Raw genomic sequence first — 23,315 nt, 5'->3', positions numbered from 1 at the left:
TAGGAATTAGTTATTAAGCTCCTGTATTCAATCTTTAGCCACTACCTCCTCTTTGTAACCTCTCAGTTTTCAGCACCTGGAGAGAAGCATTCACTTCAACAGAAAGTAATTTTCCTGTCTTGCTTTTGCTTTTTTTTAAAAAAAAAAAAAAAAAAAAAAAAAAGAAAAAGAAAAGCTCCAAATCAAGGCAATAGCTGTGCAGCAAATAGGAAAAACATCTCTCAGAAAAGTTAAGAACCTGTTTAGGACATCTCTTGCTGGTGCTCTCAGGGTTCAGTTTTGATTGTGCTAGATAATTTCTTAAATCCAGGATAGAACTTGTGGTGGCTGCAGAGCTGGAATTTAAATGTGTGTTCTCCCACCTGGAGGTTACATACTGCAGACACCTGCAAGGGCTAAACAGCTGGAGAATCATTCATTAGAATAACAGAATCATGGAATGGTTTGGGCTGGAAGGGATCATCTCTTTCTAACCCTTCGCCATGGGCAGGGACACCTTCCACTATGCCACGTTGCTCCAAGCCCCCTCCAACGTAGCCTGGAACACTTCCAGGGATCCAGGGGCAGGCATAGATTCTTTGGGCAACATGTGCCAGGGCCTCATCACCCTCAGAGTCAGGTATTTCTTCCTCATCTCCAATCTAAATCCACCCTCTGTCAGTTTGAAGCCATCTCCCTTGTCCTGTCACTCCATGCCCTCGTAAAAAAGTTCCTCTTTAGGTACTGGAAGCTCTAAGGAATCATTAAGATGACTGGAAGGAGAAAAGCCTTGGAGCTCCTGGCAGATAAGCAGCAGCCCCTGGCAGGCTGGTTACAGCCCTCAGTCACCTGCACACCACACACAGGCACAACTGCTGGCAAATCCCCAGAGTTTTGGGAGCCTGGACATAATGGGAGAGGGAATAAAGCTCAAAGTACATGAAAAGTACTTTGAGAGGATTTTAAAAGTACATTTTTCCCAAGTACATACAGGACCCCTCTGTATGCTTCAAAGAGAGTCCTCAGCATTGCAAGCAGTTCTCAATTTTTGCTTACTTGCAACCAAAATAATAAACACCCTCCTTACCTCCCAGGAAAATCCAGGGTGTCTGTTAGTCATGAGTTAACAGCCATAAAAAAGGACCCATTTCAGTTCAGTTATGATACTGTTCAGATAAATGATGTTCAAGATGCTCCTGACACAGATATGGCAATTTTTAAATCAAGTCATGATAGACAAGTCTTCTCTTGCAAAAATGTTCCCACCATTTCTCTGTCAGAGAATTCCAGAATGGTTTGGGCTGGAAATGACCTTCAGGACCACTCCCTGCCATGGGAAGGGGCACCTTCCACTGGCCCAGGATGCTCCAAGTCCCATTCAACCTGGCCTAGAGCAAGTGTGTATTTGTGTATTGCAGACAAAGCAAAACAACCATTAGAACATTCCCGTTGAAAAGGAAATAGATAAACAACGTAACCATTTATTTGACTGCATTGTATTTAGACAACTTGTACATTTCGTAACCCCACTGGTTTTGTTCTCATCAAAAACGATAAAGGGACAGAAGAATATAATCCACTCAAAACAGCAGTCCAGTATTTTGAGATACACTTGCTATTATCATAGATGCCCACCTGATACCTGAACTCCAACATAGGTTGTAATGTTTATACAAGACCTGAAGTTTTTTCAACACAGCACTGAGTTGTAGCAATGTCTTGCAGTGCCCTGAAAAATAGTTTGTGACATACTCTGCAACACCAATCTGATGATGCCTTGAAGGTGATGAACCTGATCATTTCTTAAAAAAAAAACATAATGAATGCAAACATCCAGACTGACATGTCAGTCAGTAGCAACATTTGGGCAAATTTAAATATAAAAGCAATCAACTCCTTAGTTAGATTTGTCAATGCAAAAAGGCGAGGGGGAGAGAACTGTGTTTAGCAACAGACAGGAGAAAGAACCAACTTTTCCTTGCTAGATTCCTTTTGAAAATCTATGCAAATTCAAGGCTTCCCACTTGATTTCCTAATCCCAAGCAGTACAGAGAACAAATCTGTTTGATAGGACCCAACACGTGCAGCCTCAGTGTCTCCCGCAGTGAACTCTGTGACACAGCAGCCATGGCAGAACCTTTTAGGCCAAGTGCTCTTTAAAAAAAACAAAAAAAGAGAGACCTGCACCTATTTTGCTCAGTATTTTCAACACGGGCATGGCAGCAACCACTTCTTACAATAACCAACCAGAATTGTATTTGAAATCTGTTCCAGAGGGATGTTTTTGGCAGTGAGGAGGGATTTCAGTTCACTTCCAAGTCGGCTTCTGAATCTGAAGACACCCACGGCTTAAATATTAACTGATAGAAAACTTGCCTGTCTGGCTTTGCAGATTGAAACCCCAGCAAGACACACATGGCAGCCCAGTTTGCAATTCCTGATTCAAGCCCAACAGCTGCTTGCAAGGTCTGAAACCTCCCTGATCCAGCTACAGAGCAATCCCTATGTCCTGGATCACAGCTGAGGGAAAGCTGAATGGATTGGCTACCAACATTGAAGTTAACACTGAGCAAAACTGCTGAAAAGCCATCCAGAACAACTGGCACCCCTGAGGGAGCAGGGTAGCCAAAGGTTTTATTGTGTCACAAGGCAGCAGTGGCTACACACAGGCTTTAGGCTGAGCTCCAGCATGGGAGTAACAGACCCCATTTATAACACTTTGTCTTGGGCACCCTTTTAAACATGAGTTTTCTTTACTGAGGGGAACAGACCCCCTGGACAGCACAGATGGTGTCTCTGCAAGCAGAAAACTCAGCAGGGCCAATATCCATTAAAAATCTTTATTTTCAAATACAACTCATGATTTGTACATGGTAAGAAAAGTCCATCACCATGTGTGATTGGTCTGTGCAAAAGGCGGCTTTGCTCAAATCCAGTTTTCCTGCACAGGGCTCTTTTCCAAATGATACTGGAGGTAGGGGTTTTGTTGGTTTTGTATTTAGTGTACAGTAATTAGCAAAAATGAAAAACAAACAAAACAAAAAAAACCCCAAACCAACACTAAAAAGAAAAAAAAAAAAAAGTAGTAAGGCAAATCTGGAGAATTCGCTTGATTCCATGAGAGTAGATTCACTGACAGTTCATCCTTTTGACCCCTGTAAGGACTATTCACCTCAGAGCAGGACTTGATCTTGGTGGGTCCCTTCCAACTCTGAATATTCTGAGATCTCTGATTACACAGGTGCTTCCACAAGTCACCTAATACCTTTATTTTTGTCTTTCAAAATAAAATTTAAAAAACCCCAACAAACCCAAAAAAGCCAACCCAACTGATTTACAGACCTGGGCTATGGAATCACACAGAACAAGAAAGCCTTGACACTGTCATTACTGAAAAAATTGATGGGTATTGGTAAAACCTATGTAAGCCCAAATAAAGAAAGGGAAAAAAAATAGAGAAAAACAGAGCAAGAGTGAATGCAAGAAAGAGAGACAAAATTCCTTCCCCGCTGCTTTGATTTTAGGGGGGGAAAAATCCCCCAATAATTTAGCTCATGTAAGTTGAGAAAATGAGAGCAGCTAAAAATGAATATGATACACCTTTAAATTTATTTCCAAGACCAAGAATCAAAGATTGAAGCATTTTAGAACACTGAAACAAAGCAATCTGAATCTGAAAAAAAAAGAAAAAATTGTTTCAACTATCTTAAAATAGCTGTTTCTCAGAGCTTCTAGCAATAATTTTGATTAAATAAAAAAATCATACCAATTTACATTAATTTTCTATATCTTCTTTTAAAAGAAGTCCCTCACTCTTTTAATGAAAAAAGTGCAACCAAACCCAGCAGAGATTCACTGGTGCCACCAGGTTCTTTTAGCAGCTACTCAAGGTTTTCAAAATAGCTTACACTTCTTGCTATAAAGAAGGGCCTTCCAAACCCTTGTTTGGGAGAAGTATCCAAATTATAAAAATCTGAAATAATTTATTATCAAATCCAGAATTTAAATAAAAGCGGATTTTGTTTTCCTTGCAAAGACAACTGAAGAAAGTAAAAGAATAAAAGCATGCACTCCAAACTTAGAGGTGAAGACAATATACTTATCTATACAGGCACTGGCAGACGCAATTTAATGGTTACTCATTGTAACACACACCCCACCCTACAATACATTTTTTTCATTCACTAATCACTGAGGTACCAATATTTAAGAATGGAAAAAATTCAATATTGAAAAATAAAACTTAAAATTGAATCCTTTTTTTCTTTTTCTTCTTCTTCCCCAGAAAACTATGGCAATTTTTGTATGAAATGTTAGTATACTTATAGAATTTTACAATCTACATTGGCTTTATTTTGAATTTTTGGGAACCAAAAGCGGCGTTCCCATCCAGGTTTTCTCTGATAAAACGTTCACTGTGTGGATGTCCTAAAGAGTCAGCAGACTTGCAAATGAATGAAAATATCTTGGCTATCACCTGGCACATCTGGCTGGTACCAAAAGGACTCGGAGTCTGAGACAATCGGCTTTAATTCGGAACAAATGCGCCATGCCAAAGTGCAATGAATGTGTGCGACACTCAATGGGACACTGACAGGTTTAAGAGCTGCATGGAAAGTACTAAAGTCCACCTTGCAAAGCAATTTTTGGACAAATTGCATTGCATGCAAAGGACAACTCTGCGCTGCTGGGACGTCGCTTGCTCGCTGGGATGGGGTCTCCTAACGCAGCCATAGTTTCAGACGCAGTGCATCCACTCCATTTAAATAGTATCTGAACAGCCTCTTGTCTCGCACAAAACCAAGGTTTTCATAAAGTTTCAAAGCGGACTTATTTGTGATTTCTGTTTCCAATACAACCTTTAAGGGAGAAAAGAAATAAAAAGAAAGAAAAAAGAAGTGTGTTGGGTTAGTCAGCAGTTGCAAGTACCTGATTGCTGAACCAATTCCAAAGGTTTTATTTAAAGGTACATTTGTTAGCAATGAATGGAATTAGTTTCTTCTTATCTTTACTTAATTAAGCAATATTTCCACATTAAGCATCCATTTCCACATTAAAAAAAATTATCAACCAGCAGTTCATCCACAACTGTAATTGTAAACAACATTCAAATATTAGATCTTGGCTGTAAACAGTATTTTAGTTCACCACCTCTGAACGAGGGCAAAAACCACAGCAACAAATCCCAAACAGCCTCTGTCTCCCAACATCCTCCCCCAAAACCCAAGCTACCAAACAGGTTAGGGTCCAAAACACACTTTGAATGAGTAACTGAACTTCTGCATGCCACAAGCACTTGGCACATGAGGATTTACTTAATGATTTAATATCTTTGACCCCTGATTCCTTCTAATTAGATGTAGAGACAAGGTTTGAATTGACAACAGCTGTCAGGCACAATATCTGCAGTGAATATTTGTGCTCAACACAAGAATCACAGAGTGATCTGGGTTGGAAGGCAGGTGCCTTCAAGATCATCCAGTTCCAAGCCCCTGCCATGGGCAGGGACACCTTCCACTATTCCAGATTGCTCCAAGCCTCATCCAACTTGGGTACCAACAAAAACCCTAAACCCAAATCACAGTGCACACCAGAAGAATAAGCAGAGTTTTCCATATTTTTTCCCTGTGTTGGTAAGATCCCAGCTGCAGAAAGACCTGTCAAGAAATAACTCAGACCAAACCCAAGTCCAAGAGTAGCCCAAATTATGACTCAAAAATTGTCTCAGAATTCTCAAGCACAAGCAAAAACTACACTGGCTTTAGCAAGACATTAATCACAACACTTCAGAATTTTTCAGAATTGTTTCTCTCTTTTCTCCACATTGCACTGAACAGAGCTCTGCCATAACTGACAAGCCCTGCACCCCCTCCACATAATAAAAACTAAATCTGCCTCTTTACTGTTGTCCAACTCAATTATTGAAGGTTCTGCTATTAGTAAGAGATCCTGGTTGCACAAGAACACGGGCTGAACTAACCAGGACTGGCCTCCATACATCCCCTGTTAGTGAATATCCACATATGAGACAGGAACTGATGGTCACTGTAGAAAGACCACAGAATGAAAATACAAGTCCAGTGTTTAGCCTGTAGAGCAGTTGAAGTCCATCTACTTCATGGCTTCTATAGCCTCCCTGCCTTCAGGTACACATTCCCATTCCCTCTTCCCCTGGCATCTCCTGCCAGCTCTCAAGGCTGCTTCCTGAGCTATTTCCAAAGCTACCACACAGAAAATCTTTCCTTTTTCTCTCCACAGGGTTTGTTTTCTGCAGTCTGAAGAGTGGCTAGGCCAGTGTGAAAGGGGGAGGCAGACAGTGGTTAGAATGGCCTGAAGCTTCAGTGAAATTATATACATTAAATGGATTTTCAAATCTTATTAGAGGCGACCAGTCTAACCACTGGCTGCCACATCCCAATGGGCAATTCCACCTGTGTTTCTCAGTGTAAGGATGTTGAAAGAAGAATAAAGCTGGGGATAACAATCCAACGAAAAATATAAGACTTGGAGATAGTTAAGTCTTACAAAAAGGAACTAAATTAATCATCAGAGTTCTTAAATTACAGCAGGGCAGTGCTGTAGCTGCACACTTAAGACAACCTAATTCAATTCTCAGTTTTGTGTCAAGAACAAGAGATTGAATTCCTCTAGTTGGCATCTCCCAGAACATTACTAGCAAGCCCTGTGAGCTGATGGAGCACTTCTAACATCCTTCCATTAAAATGGACAACCATTCATCTGTAACAAAGTATGGAAGCACCATAATTTTGCTGGAGAGGACTATTTTCTACACATTGTACAACTCCTTAATTCCAATTTAAACAAAACATTGAAGCCAAAGAAGGAATCTGACCTGTGTAAATTCACCATGCAGAGGATTATTTATTTGAACGCTCAGCTACCAGGAGCATTCACTCTCTCAAAGGTTCAGTAACCTGGCAGAGTGATGTAACAACTCTCTATTCAACTGCAAGCTCCAACACCTGGCAATGCTAAAACACTTCCAGCACTGCAGGTGATTGAGCTGAAGGGAGTGGTTAAATGTTGAAATACAGGTTTGTTGGAATCCCACTACCTGAGAGAATGCTCATCTTGAAAGCAAATGCAACAGATTTGCTCTGGTATTTCTAAGGAAGCCTCAGCATAATGAAAAGTAATTCCCTGATCTCAACATACTGCAGCTGAAGACATGTTTCTGAAAAGGAAACATAGGAATATTTTATTCAGATTTCATTAGCTTCATTTGGTGAAAAAAGCATCTCTTCCTGTGTGAGATTTTCATTCACGCTCCAAACTTCCAATTGTTACATTTATTTCTGCTCTTGTGGGTCTATTTGGTGGTACACATATGCCTGTTAAAATCCTCTGGTAACACAGTAACATCCCCCCAAGGGCAGCAAAGCTCTGACTGGACTGTACGGAGTCTTCTGCTCAAGTTGCAACTTTCTGAAGGTTGTGACATTCTCTTTTATCTTCAATTTCATAATCCTAACGTTTTAGCTCAACTCTAATATTAACTGGGTTTAGAAGCAAGAAGATTTCTATATTAAGAGTGGAGTGTAATGTTCCTTGTTGCTATATTTTCATACCTTGAATTTATTCCTGAACTGAAACCAACTGGAGTGGGTCAGGCTTTCTTGCTTCTTCAGTTCAAACTCTGAAGGATCTCAAGTTTAAAACCCAAGTCACAGAATGGATACAGCCAAATCAAATGAAGAAAGTCCTCCCAGCATTCACAGAGGAGGTTGCTCTAAGTCTGACAGATCATCAGACTCAAGTTATGAAGGCTTGTCCAGTGTCCTTAATCCATTTAACTGCCTTAACTTTTAAAGAGAGACACTACCCCAAAAATCTAACAGCTCATACTTTTTGTTTTGTAGATTAAGGAGAAACTAAAATACCAATAATGTAATGATTTCAAATAGGATTCCACAAAAATACACATTTCATTTTTACTAGTGGTGCTGAATTAAAATGACACACATACTAGTGTGGCCAGAAACCCCACTCTAAATCACCCTAAAGTTTCAATGGCAAGTCCCATGAGAATCTGTGGTCCTCTTTCCCGTTCTACATTTTTGCTTAACAAAAGGTTTTTGAAGTCTTCACTTACTGGAGTCCTATTTTCATTGGTTACCACTCGTGTGGTACATTATTTCAGCAAAATGAAGTGAATGGATTGTCTGCAGATTCCTCAGTCATTTGATACAGATGGAAAACCTGCGTGTGAACAACTTTCTCCTTGTAATTAAGAGATGTAACAGTTACACAGGATGGTCTTCAAGCTGTAGAGTTTTGGTAAATTGCTTGCCAGCAAAAACAGTACAAAAAGCAGCCAGACACCCACCTTGCTGCAATTAGTACACGCTTTTCTTTCTTAAACTGGAAGAAAAATATCTCCAAAACTTTGGAACTAAAAGTAAAACTAGTCACCTTCACCTAATTTATTTCCATAGTTCACCTGCTCTACGCAACCAGCCCACAACTATCCTAAATCACTGTGACCTACTGGAAACTCAGACCACTACAGTTCACTACCCCAAATACCAGAATTCATAAACATCAAATACTTGAGAAAGTCACAAAGGTAAAAAAACCCCACAAATCAGAGGTGCCAAAGTTTTGCAATGTTCTATGCAGACACTCCAGCTGGAAGCTGCTGTCGAGTACTTTCTTCAGGCCTGAAGGTTATTTCTAGTTCAAGCACCCACCCCCAACACCAGATCACTTCCCTGGTTTCTATTCTCATGTAGGCCATGGCCAGCTCCATGGCCAGCTCCTCCCCTGCACAGATTCCATTCCAGTCAATTCACCTCCTCACTTACTCCCTCCACAGCTTTCCCAGAGAAACACCCCTGTGGAAGATTTTGCACCCAGCAGAAGCTGCCTCTCAGGCAGGGTGCTGACCACAGTAAATCACTCATTCCCTAGGCCTGCCTTGCTTTATTCCACTAAAACAGCTTTCAGGAAAAAAAAAATGTCCTTAAACACCAGAACATTGCAGCAGGCTTTGAAATGCCACCTATCAGCTGTGATTTGTCAAGATTTTCATCTGTGGTGTTGTATAAATCCTTTGTTTTTCAGCACTCAGTGCTGGTACCTCCAAAGCCAAATCTGTGATACTTCGAAAAGCAACACACCAAGTGAGGCATTTATCAGATTTTATGCCACAAGTTATTAAAATTAAGTCTATTTACTGCATCTATTCCATAATTAGATTGAAGGGAAGAGTTTCCAAGCAGCCTTTGGAAATTTTTCACGACACCCACAGCTGCATATTCATGTTTTTAATCCTATTCCAAGCAAGTTTCAGAAAATAGCATTTTGTTTTTAATTGCGCTCCATCTTATCTCAAAAAGCAATATCTTTTTATTTTCATCAGGATTCTGATTTTATTAAAAGATGTAGAAAAATACCCTCAAAGCTGCAGGGATGATTAAACTATTTATACATCTCACACAGACAAATTATTGTGATGCACTACTTCATGTTTCATGAGCTCTAAGCATCAATTAATCAGAAACTCATCTGACAACTGTTGTGAAAACTGGTGAGAGCCAAGAGTTGGGCAGAGCTTTTCATGGGTGCCTAGTTAGATTTTTCAGATTCTTGTCTGACTGAAAACTCAGCACTCCACCACATACTACAGGTACCCAACATCCCTATTTTCCATCATTTAGGGCATGTGGAAGAAGCCTACTTGGTGGGAAAGAAAAAAAAAACACAACCACGAAAACATCAGCTGTTTGGTTGTGGATAACCTATACGTGAAAAAGAACAACATAAATAAAAATAAATGTGGGTGTGCCTCAGTTGATAGTGCAAAAAAATCAGTAAAATACTCTGCTTGTATTCCATGCTCCCTAAAAGGCTTCCAGTTCAAAATTTAGTGCCAGCATAAGACTCAGCTGGCACAAAAGCCCCCCAAAAGCAGGGGATGAGTTTGGAATCATCATTCTACAAAAAGCAGTTCCAAAACCAGCGCACAATTCAAGGAGTCTGAATTGTAGTGCCTTCCAATAAAGAGAGAGAATCTGAGAAATGCCCTCTGCCCCTGGTCCGAAGCATTTATACAGCACCAGAGATCAAAATCTGTGACTAAGACTTAATGAGGCCTCACTGCAGACCTGCAACCCTTATCACAGTTATTTCATGTTTATGGAGATAAAAAAACCAGCAAAAAGGGATACTGGATTAATATGACAGTGGTAGAGGAAAAAGACAGACACAGAAGAGGTTACTGCTAGAGGTCACCTATTAGACAGTCCAATCTAGAAATGAATTTACATGAGAAGTAGCACACAGACATTCAGAAATTATACAGTAATTACTGCAACTCAGAGCTTGGGTAGAAACATCCATTTCTACTCCTGACTCTCTAATAACAGTGGGCAATTCACTTCCCTTCTCTGTATCTCACTTCTGCAGATGTGGTGTGAACACTGTAACCCTGATCCTCAAGTATTTTGGTATTTTTTAAAAATCTTGACTAATCCAGAAATGGGTAATCAACTCAAGACCATAGTGGAAAGCAATGGGGAAAACAAACAAACCTGTTCTTGATTAGTTCAGTGGAGGCAAGTAGTAAGAGAGATTAAAGGAAAGCATTTTAGAAAGCATGATAGAAGCAAGAAGCCAAAATAAAGAACTTAAAAGAATTACAGACTGCACTGTACTGCCCAAGTACAACATAAATTAGAAGGTGAGGGGGAAGAAGACACCAGCAAGCAGAGGCATGAACGGATCAGAGGGGAAGAATAAATCTCCCAATGAATGAAACCAGAGCATAGGCAGGGATGCTGCAAGACGTGAAACACAAGTGGAAAAATAAACTGGAGTGTTGTGCCAAAAGTCCTGTGACACCAATTGTAGCTTTGCATAAGAAACTTCCCACAGGGCAGTGGGACAATTGAGGGAGCAGTGGGACAATTGAGGGAGCAGCTGAAGTGAGATAACAGAGAGATCAAAGGCTCATTAACTGTGACACACTGAAATGACAGTGCTCACATATCAGGAACAACTGCATTGTGCCAAGGAGCTGGAAGTGAAAGGGACAGATAACCTGGTTAAGGAGCATGGATGGATGCAGGGAGAGTTCCTCAGAAATTAAACAAGGCACATAAGAATAGAGCTGCTTTATGTATATATTTATATTAAAAAAAGAAAAGATGGAACTGTAATCTGGTAAAAGAGTAACAGGGAAGTTTGCCAGTGATTCAGTTACTCTCCTTGCACGCCTGTGTTGCCACTGCAGCTCTGTTCTGTGCAGTGTCAGAACAGCCTGATGAGTGGCTGTGATAAATCCACATTCTGCAGCAGCACAGCACACACTGTTCTGTGGCTGTGTGTACTCTGAAGAGATGGCAGGGCTACACAGGACATGCTCATCCCACAGCTCAGCTGCATCTCAAACTGGAGTTCTTGCATGAAACTGGGCCTGAGCGAAGGCTGAGGCAGCTTCACAAGGTACACTGCTGAATTTCAGCACTTGGGGCAAATTTAGAAAGCCCATCTCATATTTGTGCCATTTTTATTTTTTTTTTTTTGAGGTTGTTTTCCCTTTTATTATAAAGGACCTTCTTATCAACTTATTTCCCACCTAAAAAAAGTCCTGTAGAAGAAAAACCTGTGAAAGGAATCCACATACAACAGAGTGCAAACCATTTACATTATGGAAGTTTTGATTATAAAATCTTACCTCATCACAATCTCCTTCAACCATAGCATAAATAGCTTTCTTAACCAAGTTTGTACCTGAAACACAGATTTCAGTAAGTGTCAGAGCTGAAGTGCAAAAATATAAAGTCAGTTTATACATGACTAATGTGTGCTGCTACCTACATGACATCACACCTGAGGAAAGCAGGGAGGAAAGAAAAGCAAGAGTTGCAGTCAAGCTGCAGTCTCAAGTTTGAACACCAAAATAATCTGTGAAGTTTTCCAGAGACTCAGCTCAAGTGCAAGATTCTTGTAACACAAGGATATTAGAAACTGGCTGCTATGCTCAACACGGTGTTATATATAGCCTTCCAAGATGTGATTCATTCCTTTTTGTTGCATTTAAAGTCAAAATCTGCTGGCATGTACTTGAAGGACATTCATCTTCCAAGGGAATTTCCTCTTACTAAAACAAATACTTCTATTAGTAACAGAACTTATGAAACCACTTACGGGTCACTTCCATTTGGGTTTGCTAGTATCTAGTAATATTCTTGAAGCCCATCCCTTCCCCTCAGTCAAGCATTAGTTTAATTTTTTAATCATTATTTGCCATCTATTTCACAACAGTTCTACAAATGTAATATCCCTACCTGTCTGTAGAATTGGGGTGAAATTGAAAGTTGATTTCAAAGTTATTAGTGGAAAAAACTGCTGTTCAGTGAAATTGCATAAATGTCACTTCCATAAGAAGGCTATGGAAAAGGAAAAAAAAACCCCAAGGAATCTACAGAATGTTTTAAAATATTCTCAAAATTTTCATCAATTAAGAATTTGCATTGAGTGTTATGATAAAACTGTTCTACATTTAAAGCAGATCTTCAGATTAACAGGGCACTCTGAGGAACAGCAAAGTGGCAGATGTACAAAAAAGTCAACATATATAATGCTAAAGTAAGCAAGTCTTTAAGATAAATTCTATGTATGTAATTCTAATTTAACAAACTGACTAAAGTGAGGGAAAAGTCTTGCAGTGATCTTCATAATAACAGCATTAGTTCTTATTTACTTCTGAATCCAAGCACCTGCAATTAAATTATGGCAGACTCCTTCATGACTCAGCTAAAAGTAAAAGAGACAGTGATTTCTCAGTACCCTCTTCCTCTGCTCCACTACAGAAACCAACAATGGCTTTTGAATTGCACTGGGGAAAGAAAAATCTGCACATGCTCGAATAGTCGTGGTAATGTGTTTTTTTAGAGGGTTTTTTTCTGGAAGAGAGCAAACACAATGATACATTCTGCAATGGATCACTGTATTTTTTGATTGCAAATAATTTTCTGTCTTTAATCACAGAAGCATAAGCTGTTCAGTGTGGATGAGTGGTGAAGTACACTTCTAAGCTTTAGAGCTGATGGCTATATTTAGTTAAAAATACCTTACAAAATGTAATTTCACAATAACCAGTGTTATTGTGAAAAAATTAAGTTCCATAAGAACAGATATTTAGTTAAGCCAACTTGGCTAACTGGTGTTAGAATGAAAATCTCTTCAACAGGGCAAAACTGATTAATGAGGAAGGGCAAACTCTCTGTCAAGAGTGATTTCTTTACCACGCAACTTCCCAACAAAACAGATCTCCATTTCAATCACTCAAGTAACAATACACAGCTATTTTTCTTCCCTGATTAATACAGTAATGAGCTCCATACATTCTCCCTGATGGGTAATATATGCATAATTTATAGGGGGAAAGTCAGGAAGTGAGTTCACTGTAAAAAACCAGCCTGAACACAACATGGAAATACAGTGATGAAGGCACACAAAACCACAAAGCAGTTCCCACTGTTCTTATTTGGCAGTGGTAGAGGCAGAGGTTAGGGGCTGCTGCCTGCCTTCCTTTTTAGCCTTATCAGATCCCAGGTGTGAACCTCACAGGGCATTTCAGATTATTTTAACAAAATCAGAAAAGCCACTGGGGAGCTCGCGTGGTTGAGTAAGGCAGGGATGACACACAAAGCACCATATCCTGAAGTTCAGTTCAGCTTAAATCTGTATGACAGCTACAGTTATCCCAGCTAGAGGATTTAAGGAAGAAAGAGCAAAAAAAGGCTATTCTTACCAATTCCTTTTCTTCTGTATTTGGAATCCACTGCTAACATGGCTATATAACCTCTGCGGAACATCTTTTTGTGCATATCCAGCTTGCAGACGATGGCACCTACACACTCCTCACCTACCATGGCCTTAAAGACAAACATACACGGATGGAATTCTCAGTTTGGGATCCACAGTGCTACCAAAAGCAGTAAACCAGTTCATTTTTCAAGTGAAAGAGCCACACAAAATTTGTTTGCATAAAGCTATGAAAAGGTAACAATGTAAATTTTAAAAGCATCTCCTGAAGTATTACAACGATTAAAAGACTTCATTGCTTTACTACATTCCAATAAAGTTCCAATTACCAACCAATGGATTATTCCTGGAGAGAACCACATTATCATTTCACAAAGTCTACAGGCAAAACCACATGTGATTAAAAAGGGAAAATAAATAAAGTAAAAGACCAGGTTAAGGCATAAATTACCCTTTCATATGGGCTTCTGCAGAGGAAAAAAGTCCATTCCTATTTAATAGTGATCTGAATTTTCCTGTGCAAGGGCTGTGGTAGATAACATGCTTAATTTTTGTCTGGTTTTAATGTCAAGGTCACAAAGGATCAGAGAAAAGTGTTGCTGCATTTAATCTTTAGACACTGTTGTTTTCAGTCATATGATACCCAGAGAACAAACAAAAAAAGTACATTTAATTTCACACATTTTAACTATTGGGAGATTTCGTTTGTTAAGAGCTATGCACTGGCAATTAATCCCAGTGGCATTGTCACAGTAACCGTGGTCAAGGAGACGTAGACATTCTGAAATATTAACAAGAAAAACCCCAAAAAAGAAAAGGACCCAAGCCCTCCCCAAACACTTAACAAACCAGTTGCACACCCACTGTGTTCACCAAAATTTTACCATGAAAGAAGGGAAAACTAAGTCATGTTAACTGAAGGATTAGGCAGCATAAGAGATTAATGACATTATAACCTGCAGCAGTAGAACTGAGTAATGCTGCAGAGTGGGACAGCATCCAAGGGGAAAACAAATTCCTGTGCACTCAGGAAAGACAGGCAGAGATAAAAAGAAACTCATAATTTTATATATGGGCATGTGAGTGGATCCACAGCCTGGGACAGACCTGCAGGAAGGACCAGCCCTGGGCTCAAGTGCAGCAGCTAAACCAGGACTACAGCACATGATTGGCATAAGCACGTGCTGGCACAAGAGCTGCTAGATAATCCAAATTTACGACTCTAAGACATGTCAAATGAAAAGAACTTGCTAGAGCCAGTGCTGCCAGAGCAGCCACCTGTGAACCCAGAGCTCACTTCTCCCAAGTCTGTGGTATAAACTCAACCACCCGAACCTTCATGCACAGCTTGCTGGCTAAAGCTCTATGGACAGAAGATTTCCTCCTGCAGGTCATACTGCAGGCACAGTCTCTTCACCCCAAAAAGAATAAAGTCTTTGAGCATCTCCACGTGGATGGTGGGTTATTAACCAAGTTAGCGGTCAACCAGGAGCTGTAGCAAAGGTGAAATGAAGCAGGGGAAAAAAAAGCACAAGCTTCAGTTCCAAAGCTCTACGATACAGCATGATCCTAACTCCATTTCTAATGTAGCTGAAGCAAATATAACTATTGCTAAGTTTTTATTTGGCAGGAAAACACATTTCAGCAGTATCCAAGAAGAACCCTGAACAATCTTAACAAGTGGTTTTTAAAACAACAAACAAAAACCGTAGCATGATCTAACTGGACTGAAACACAGAGCCTCTAAGCAATCTTTCATTTGTTCCAAAACACAGTTTATTCCACAGAAAAGAGGAGCTGTGCCCATACTCAAACGGTGTATGCAAAGTTTCAGCTCAAGGCAAGTTCTGTATCTCGGCTCAGACCTGAGAAAAGCAGGGAGTTAAATAAAGAGTATCATCAGACAGACTGCTCAGAACATTGCTATAATTATGCAGAGCACCTAGATGTAATCTTATACCTCACTAAAAAAAAAAAAAAAAAAAAAAAAGAAAAAAAAAAAAAAGAAAAAAAAAAGCAGCACACCACAAACTAGCATGTTATAGTTTGTTATAGTTGTGCTTTGCCCTGAAGTGAACACATGCAAACTGCTGATCCTAACAGTTACGTGGAGAATTTTTAAGATATATAAATATATATATATACTTTTTTTACAAGCTTCAGGAGTACTGACAATCTATAGACACTTCATATTGAAGCTCTTTCTTGTTCAGGGCACTTTTCAGAAAAGTTATATTCATGAATCATATATTTAAAATGCTAAATGAACAGCAAAGAATTTTGTTTCAGTGATCAAAGAAGCAAATACCCACTGGTTTTACCACTGCTGCCAGAGAGCTGAATAAAGAATTACTCCGTACTCCGTTACCAGTTCTGCAAACACTGGAATCTATTTCTCTGTCTTTAGGCAGGTAATCTACAGCTGTTCCACTCACAAAGGGAGTTCTGCATTTCCACCTCATTTAGAGGGATTTTTGTTGCCTTTCCTCTCCTTTCTCCTTCTTTCCAACCTTATCTAGAGTTGGAAATGAACCTAAACTGTGATGTGAAACTTTGCAATTTGATTTCCCAGAGAAGGTTAAACTGTGTGAATAAAAATAAAAAAACAGACCAAAATAGGAAGAGTCGTGAGGAGGGAGGAGAAGTAGCTCCCACACAACATCATTTAGAAAAAGACAATCATGGGCCAAATTTTCCTTTCAGGTATATGACAGTACTTCTAAACATGCAATTTTCTACAAACAGAATTCAGCCTAAGCCACTATTATATATTATAAACTCCACAAAGCACTGTAAGATTTACTCCAATACTAGGTTATTAGTAGCAGGATTAACGTACATGAATCCAAATCCAATATTTGCATCATCTTTGTTCCTATGAATAAGTTTAAATGCTTAAAACAAACCAGATTTTAATATACTGGAAGAGCTAGTAGAGAAATGTCTGTAAATCAGCAAGAACATTACTTTGCACAGAATTAATCAATTTGTATTAATTTCATTACCAAAGATGACATTATGTCTATCAGCCAGTCTGAGTATGCATTTAATATCCAGATCCTGTGAACTTTGTTTTAAAGGAGATTAAAACAGCCAACAAGCCCCAAAAGAGAAATATTTTGCAACTCCAACACAGCAGAATCTGCACTACTGCGCTGCATCTTCCTTTCACACCTGCACCCAAGTCCATCCCAAAGTATGCCAGGCACAGCTCGGTATGAACTGGCTCACATTTAGGGATCATGTTACCGAATGCCATTAGCAGATACATTCAGGGTAATGGTTTTAACCTCACGTCTGGCACTTCAGCCATAGCTCTTCCCGGTACCTGGCAAATCACCACAAATCACCACATCCCTCTGCTTCCATTCCGTGAACCTGGACACCAGCAATTCCCTCCTGTGTGAGGCACATCCTCTGGGAAAACTATCCTGGCTGTGGTCACCTGCTCAGGTACTGCAGGGACTTCAGTTTTTCACAGAGCCATCGACAGTGAGAGACTGTCTGAAAGTGTGATCACTCCTAAAAAACAAACTGGAATACAAAGTTTGCAAAATTCTCCTACAAAACTTCTTCCTACATCTGGCATGAGGCCAGGAAGACTTCTCAGACAACCTCCTAACTTTTCTGGCTCTTCCTTTAAGCCCCAGGTTTTCCACAGCTGAAGAACAGGGATGATGTCTTACAAGTCTTAATTTCAACACACCAAGACTCTTGAATCAAATCCAATTTAAAAAAAAATGCAAAGCATTAGTATAAAACAAGACTGAACTGCAGTCATTTAGGATTTACAACACATTTAAAACCACTTACATGGAATTAATAGGTTATTTTTAAATTTGTGAAAGTTTAAATTATAAATGCTGCTATAGCTAGTGGCAAAGTTAAGGACCCAATAAAAGCACAGATCTTCTAGATTTTTCTTAAAAGGCAGCTGAGTGGTACAGTGAATTACAGGAGAAATTACAACACTCAGCCAGAACTCTGCTTTTATTATGTTCTGTCTTATCCAGGCTCCGGCACAGAGCAAGGTTTCCTAAGCTCACCTCTCTCATGCTAAAGGATTTTGAAAACAATTTTTGCAATATTTAATTTATCAGTCTGAAATGCAAGCTTCAGAACTTTAGAACTGCTAAGACTAGAAGCTTCAAAACCACTTCAAAAGAAAGCCACAACGTTGAAAATGCATTTACAATCCATCTGGGGACAAAGATGTAACACTGCTTAAAAATACTTCACGTGAAACAGAAGATGCCCCTTGCCCTTGTCATTTTTCGGCAGAGGAGTGGTTATCATTTGAGGAGAAATTGGGCTGACAGTTTCTGAGAATAAGTAAAAAACAGGCATTTACTGCGCGCCCACAGCTAATACACAGTGCAAACCTGCTCTTCTGAAGACAGGCAAAATTGAATTTAACCAGACAGCTGGAGTTTTACAGAATCCCAGAGTGGTTTGGGTTGGAAAAAGACCTTAAAGATCATCTAGTTCCAGCCCCCTACCAGAGAGAGGGACACCTTCCACTGGAAGTTTATGGAGGAAAATGTTATTACCTTGCCACAGTCCAGATACTGCTGCAGTGTGATGCCTCGGCACTGAGCTGTATTCCCAACTTGCTACCCCTAAAGTTGGGATAACAGTTATGTGGATAAATTTGATATTGAATTCAACAGGCTTCGAAGATTTCCAGTATGTCCAGGTCCTTTTAAAGTGGAATATAAACTTCTTTGAGTGTGCAGTTAGGAACTGTGGTCTGAGCCTGAAAAACTCTGGTCACCACTGACCAGTCAGGGTTGGTCCTCTGCCTTTCCTCCAGGTTTGCCCTCCCACCTTCTCCCTTGCCCTGGGGCCTGTGACATCTTAAAGGAATATATTTGGAGCTCTAAACCAACAGAGCATCACTCTAAAACATCTAAATACACACACATTTACAAGTATATGCTGGTCAGAAAGATACCTTGGCTCTCAAAATCACAGAAACGCAGGGGCTGGCACAAGGCAGGAAGAGGGAGTTGAAGAGAAAGGGAAAACAAGCAGCAGCCTGGGCTGTCACTGGTCCTTAGACCAACTACGGAACTTGGGAAAGCCAAGCCAAATTCAGCAAGTTTCAAATCCATGCAATGAAGTTAATCATGTCCCCAGAAATTAGCTTTGCATTGTCAGAATAGGGAAATTATGCTTTAGGTGGCTCACTGAATAAACCATCAGAAAAGAGGCAAGCGCTGATTATTTAGGGAAAATACACATCCCATCTTAAATTTCAGTGGTGTCAGTCCTTTCCCCTCACAGGGGAAGAAAAAGAAAGGTGCCATGACAGCACTGGGAAGACAGGTGAACGTGCTCTGGAAGAATTTCAAATGATGATGGTGAAATTCAGTCAAGGAATTCATCGAACCCTTACAGATCTTCTTCCAAGTACAATGAAATCACAGTCTAACCTCTTTTCCCAAAACAATCAAAACCCAGCCAAAACCTGAAACCAGAGGGGTGTGGGGCCACAAAGCATTAAATCAAATGATTCAGTAGTAAGATCAGGCACTAAGCTTCCTGTTCAGTATCCTGACACTTCTTGCTAATTGAAATATGCAGTCCCTGACTGAAGATAAATATTTTATAGCGATTTATTAGAGAGAAGTAGTTCAGGAATCCATTAACTGCAGGAACAAATTCCATTTTATAGAACAGAAAGTTTTCAAGACAACCTCTAAGAAAGAAACCTCAAAAATATTAAAACCAGTCACAAAAATCCCGATGTCCCCACAAATGAATTTGACTCAGCATGCTGCAAGACCTTCAAATTTTTAAGCAGATCACAATTTGCTGGCTTTAGATATTCACAGACATACATTATTCTCTACGCTTTAATGTACTTTACACTGTTTCACCTTTCAAAAAAAAAAAAAGGCAAATACATTGAGTTCAAGTAAAGTTTTGTTGCTTCTTCAGGGCTATCAAAAAATAAAGCTGTCACTACAAAATAAGCTTTCTTTTCCTTGAGTGATATCTTACTCTTTAAATGCAGTTAATAGAAATCATCTGTTTTAGTTCTCTGTCAAACAACTTGTCACTGCTCTTCTCACAACAAAATTCTCCAGTTATTCCCTGACAAAAAAAAAAAAACCACAAAAAAACCAACAAAAAAAAACCCCACCACCATAATGACTGAAAGTCTAAACAAATGCATTGTGATCTAAGAGTATTCAACAGTGCCTTGGCTTTACCAGGGTTCCACCTGATGCTCAAAAGTATGGACTTTTGTAGTTCTTGAGCATTTTACTCGCAGCGTGAGGTGAACCAGTCACAGGCAGAGCTCAGTGCTGGAAGAACATCACTGTGCTCTGATCAGCATCCTTGTAATGGCAAACATGACTTTGCATCCAACAAGGCTCTCCAATATTTTCATGTTCTGTTTTGTTCCAGAAGGTCAGCTTTTTGCTTTGCTCAACTTCCTATAATCCTACTGTATTCCCTCTGCAGGGCTTTAAGAGGCACAGTTCTGAAAATCCTCCTGTAAACCCTATCAATCCTGCTATAAATTATACCAGATCCTAAACCAGGAACATTCAGGAAGTTTAAGACCAGATGGACTCCACTAGCCTCACCTCTTGTACTCATATTCTATCAAAATTTCAGAGATAGCCCTGTGTCTTGGCTCTGGCTAAATCAGACCTTTCAGAGGAGTGTCCAACCTTAATTAAAACATCAAGAGAGATTAATTCATCATTTTTCTTTGGCAAGGAAGTGCCACAAAATCCCCTAAACGTTCTGTTTTGCAGCTGTAAGTGCTCCTGTGAGTAAATCAAGCACAGCTAAGCTCTTGCTATGCGCATACACTCCTCAGGCCAACTTCTACTCAGTTTCATTTACCTGTGGATGAATTATCATCCGAAAAGCGTGCAACTGAGACACAAAAAAGTGCTAAACATTTAGGAAGGCAGGGGGCAGCTAAACCAGCCTTTCAGCAGTGCAGCAGGAAGAATACAACACTAAATACGTTGTTAGTGCAGGGAGCCAACGTGAGAATTCCTGCATGCTGTGAGCGCTCTCACACCTGTAAAAGCAACACAGTTGGACTTGTCTTTGTCAAAGGAAGCTCACAGATCAAAAAGTCTACTAAACCTTTCACAGTACCTCTCCACCTATCACTTAACATTTATGTGCTACCCTGCTTTAGTCAGTTTTAAGACCATTGTGCAAGAATTACCAGGCATTAATGGACTAAGTACTTTCTTTCTTAAATCGAGCCCAGGAACTGAGACAGAATCATAAAATGAACTACCAAAGGTCACAAAAGTCAATGTCAAGACCAAGATTAGAAGCCCTGAATTCCTGGATCCTAGCCCTGTGCTCAAAACCTTTCCTCGCACCACTTAAAACGTATGTTACATGCAGAACTTCGGGCGCATGCTTCGCTTGTACATGCACAGGTCACAGGGGGACAGGTATTTCCAAAACAGCTTGGCCTTACCCACAAAAAGATTATTAAAAGTATTTCCACCAAACGTCAACCCTTCCATCCTCTCCTCCCCAGCCCCAAACCACTCCCAACTCCTGCTCTCCCTGCTCCCTCTGGCACTTACCAAAAAGCAAAGTTGTGGCCAGTTGTGGATAAAATACCTATATGTGTAAATGGAGTAGGGTTCAGACAGATCTTTGGTGATCAGTCTCATGATATCGGGCATCTGCAGCTCTGACTCATACTGGACGTATCGTATCGTTAGGTCCTCCTCGGGCTGACAGTCCGTTCCCGAGCCTTTCAAACTGCAGGCTGCTGCTAAGGACCCGGAGAGTAGCTGCAAGGACTCCTCCTCCTCCTCCCCTCCTTCATCCCCCTCCTCCTGCTCTTCCTCCTCCAAGCCAGTCTCTCCTGCCAGCCCATTGCGGGCTGCAGTCTTAGCAGCAGCGGTCGTGGTTGTGGCAGCAGGCTGGCTCCTGTCCCCTTTAGCCGAGGGAGAAGGAGGAGGAGAGGGTGCAGTCCTTCCCTGGGGAGGGAGGTGGTTGGCGTGGGGGGACGAGCACGGCGCTGCGGTGGGGGGCGACGGCTGCTGCTGTCCGGAGCCCATTGTTTTGCTGGCTCGCTTGTTCTCCAGCCCCTCGGGGGCCGCCCCTGCCTCCGAGCCGAGGATCTTGCCCTTGAGGGAGGCCCGCAGATGCCGCAGCTCGGGGCTGATGAGGCCGTTGAGCTGGTGGTTGTGGTGCGGGGGGTGGTGGTGGTGGCGGTGGTGGTGGCGGTGCTGCGGGCCCCCCTTGCCGCCGTCGCTGCCTCCTCCTCGCTGCTGCTGCTGCACCCGTCCGCCCGCGGGTCCCTCCTCTTCCTCCTCCTCTTCGGCCTCCTCGTCCTGGGCGCCGGTGCAGGCGGCGGCGGCGGCGGCATAGGAGGTGGCAGAGGAGGAGGAGGAGGAAGCAGCTCCCCCCCCTCCTCCTCCGGGGAAGGGGGAGAGCGTGTCCCCCTGCGGGGACAGGACGCTGCTAGGCCCCGGCGGTACCTCGGCCATATCCTACGGGAGAGACCGACACAAACTCACCGGGGAGGAGGAGGAGGGCGCCAAACCGAACGGGGGCCACGGGAAGGTGTGGAGGAGGCGCGGCGGCCTCACGGGCCGCGCTCGGCTGGGAGCAAGGAGGGGGGGGGGAGGGGGGGGGCGCGAACAAAGGCACGCACGGTGCCTGGGCCGCGCCTCGCCGCCCCACCGCCCCCTCTGGCGGCTGCCCCGCTGCCCTCGCGGGCGGGGCCGTTCCCGGAGCGCTCGGGGCCCGGGGTCCCCCCGCCGCCGCCACTCACCGCCGCGTCTGGGCAGCTCCCGCTCCGCCGCCGCCAAGCGCGGCCGCCGCGGCCGTAAAACCCGCGGCCAGTTCCTGTCGGCCCTTACGACACTTCCTCCCTTGGCGGTGGCGCCTGGCGACGGCGGAGCGGGGCGGGGCCGCCGCCCTCAGCCCGGTGCCGGTGTGGAGCGCGGGCCTGGGACAGGGGAGCGGAATCGGTGACAGCCTCACGGAATCACAGAATTAGCTGGGTTGGAAAAGACCTCTGAGATCGCCGAGTCCAGCCGGTGACTGAACACACCCAGTCTTTCATTGACTCAGGGTGTCCTGAGCTGGCAGGACCCACAGGGATCATGGAGTCCAACGCCTGGCCCTGCGCAGGACACGCCAACAATGCCACCCTGTGCCTGAGAGTGTTGTCTCAGCTCTGAATTCTGTCAAGTCTGGGGCCGTGCCCATTTTCTGGGGAGCCTGTTCAGTGCCCCAGCCTCCTCTGGGAGAAGATAACCTTTTCGTGATACCCAACCTAAACCTCTCATGAATCAGCTTGGACCGGAACACCTTCCACTAGTCCAGGCTTTCATGATAGCTTAGATCATCTTCACCCTCTCTAGCCATGTTGTCTGCATTGTCTTCTTCACACAGACATCACCCTAACATGTGCCTCTGACTCTCCCAATCCCATAGCAGCAACACGGCAAGTGAGAGCAGGATTTGGGCCAGTCCTGCACTGACATTTGTTTGCTCTTTCTGTTTAAACTACCCCAGGCCAGTGAACTTGT

The 23,315-nt window shown here is 42.0% G+C and overlaps 1 protein-coding gene across 2 annotated transcripts; it reads right to left on the bottom strand.

Moving 5' to 3' along the window:
* Positions 1-2,805: 2,805 nt before the first annotated feature.
* NAA30 (N-alpha-acetyltransferase 30, NatC catalytic subunit) lies at positions 2,806-22,644 on the bottom strand. 2 transcript variants are annotated; one of them, XM_066321583.1, is made up of 5 exons: positions 22,553-22,644; positions 21,351-22,268; positions 13,760-13,883; positions 11,678-11,733; positions 2,806-4,838 (listed from the first exon to the last, which is right to left on the bottom strand). In XM_066321583.1, the coding sequence occupies exons 2-5, from the start codon at positions 22,263-22,265 to the stop codon at positions 4,701-4,703; spliced, it is 1,233 nt and encodes a 410-aa protein (XP_066177680.1). In that variant the 5' UTR covers positions 22,266-22,268; positions 22,553-22,644; the 3' UTR covers positions 2,806-4,700. The 2 variants fall into 2 exon arrangements, with proteins under 2 accessions (XP_066177680.1, XP_066177681.1); XM_066321584.1 differs by lacking the exons at positions 11,678-11,733; positions 13,760-13,883.
* Between the last annotated feature and the right edge of the window lie 671 nt (positions 22,645-23,315).

This window comes from Sylvia atricapilla, chromosome 6 (genome assembly GCF_009819655.1).
Source record: "Sylvia atricapilla isolate bSylAtr1 chromosome 6, bSylAtr1.pri, whole genome shotgun sequence".
Lineage (NCBI taxonomy): Eukaryota > Metazoa > Chordata > Aves > Passeriformes > Sylviidae > Sylvia > Sylvia atricapilla.
The sequence above is the reverse complement of the archived record's forward strand: the minus strand, read 5'-3'. Positions and strand labels throughout refer to the sequence as shown.

Bases quoted from the DNA above. Each gene is read 5' to 3' on its own strand.
- NAA30 (XM_066321583.1), bottom strand. From the start codon at position 22,265: ATGGCCGAGGTACCGCCGGGGCCTAGCAGCGTCCTGTCCCCGCAGGGG. The intron at 13,884-21,350 runs GTAAGTGCCAGA...TTTGTCTTTAAG, and splicing joins GGCCACAACTTTGCTTTTTG to GCCATGGTAGGTGAGGAGTG. The intron at 4,839-11,677 runs GTAAGATTTTAT...TCTCCCTTAAAG, and splicing joins TTGAAGGAGATTGTGATGAG to GTTGTATTGGAAACAGAAAT.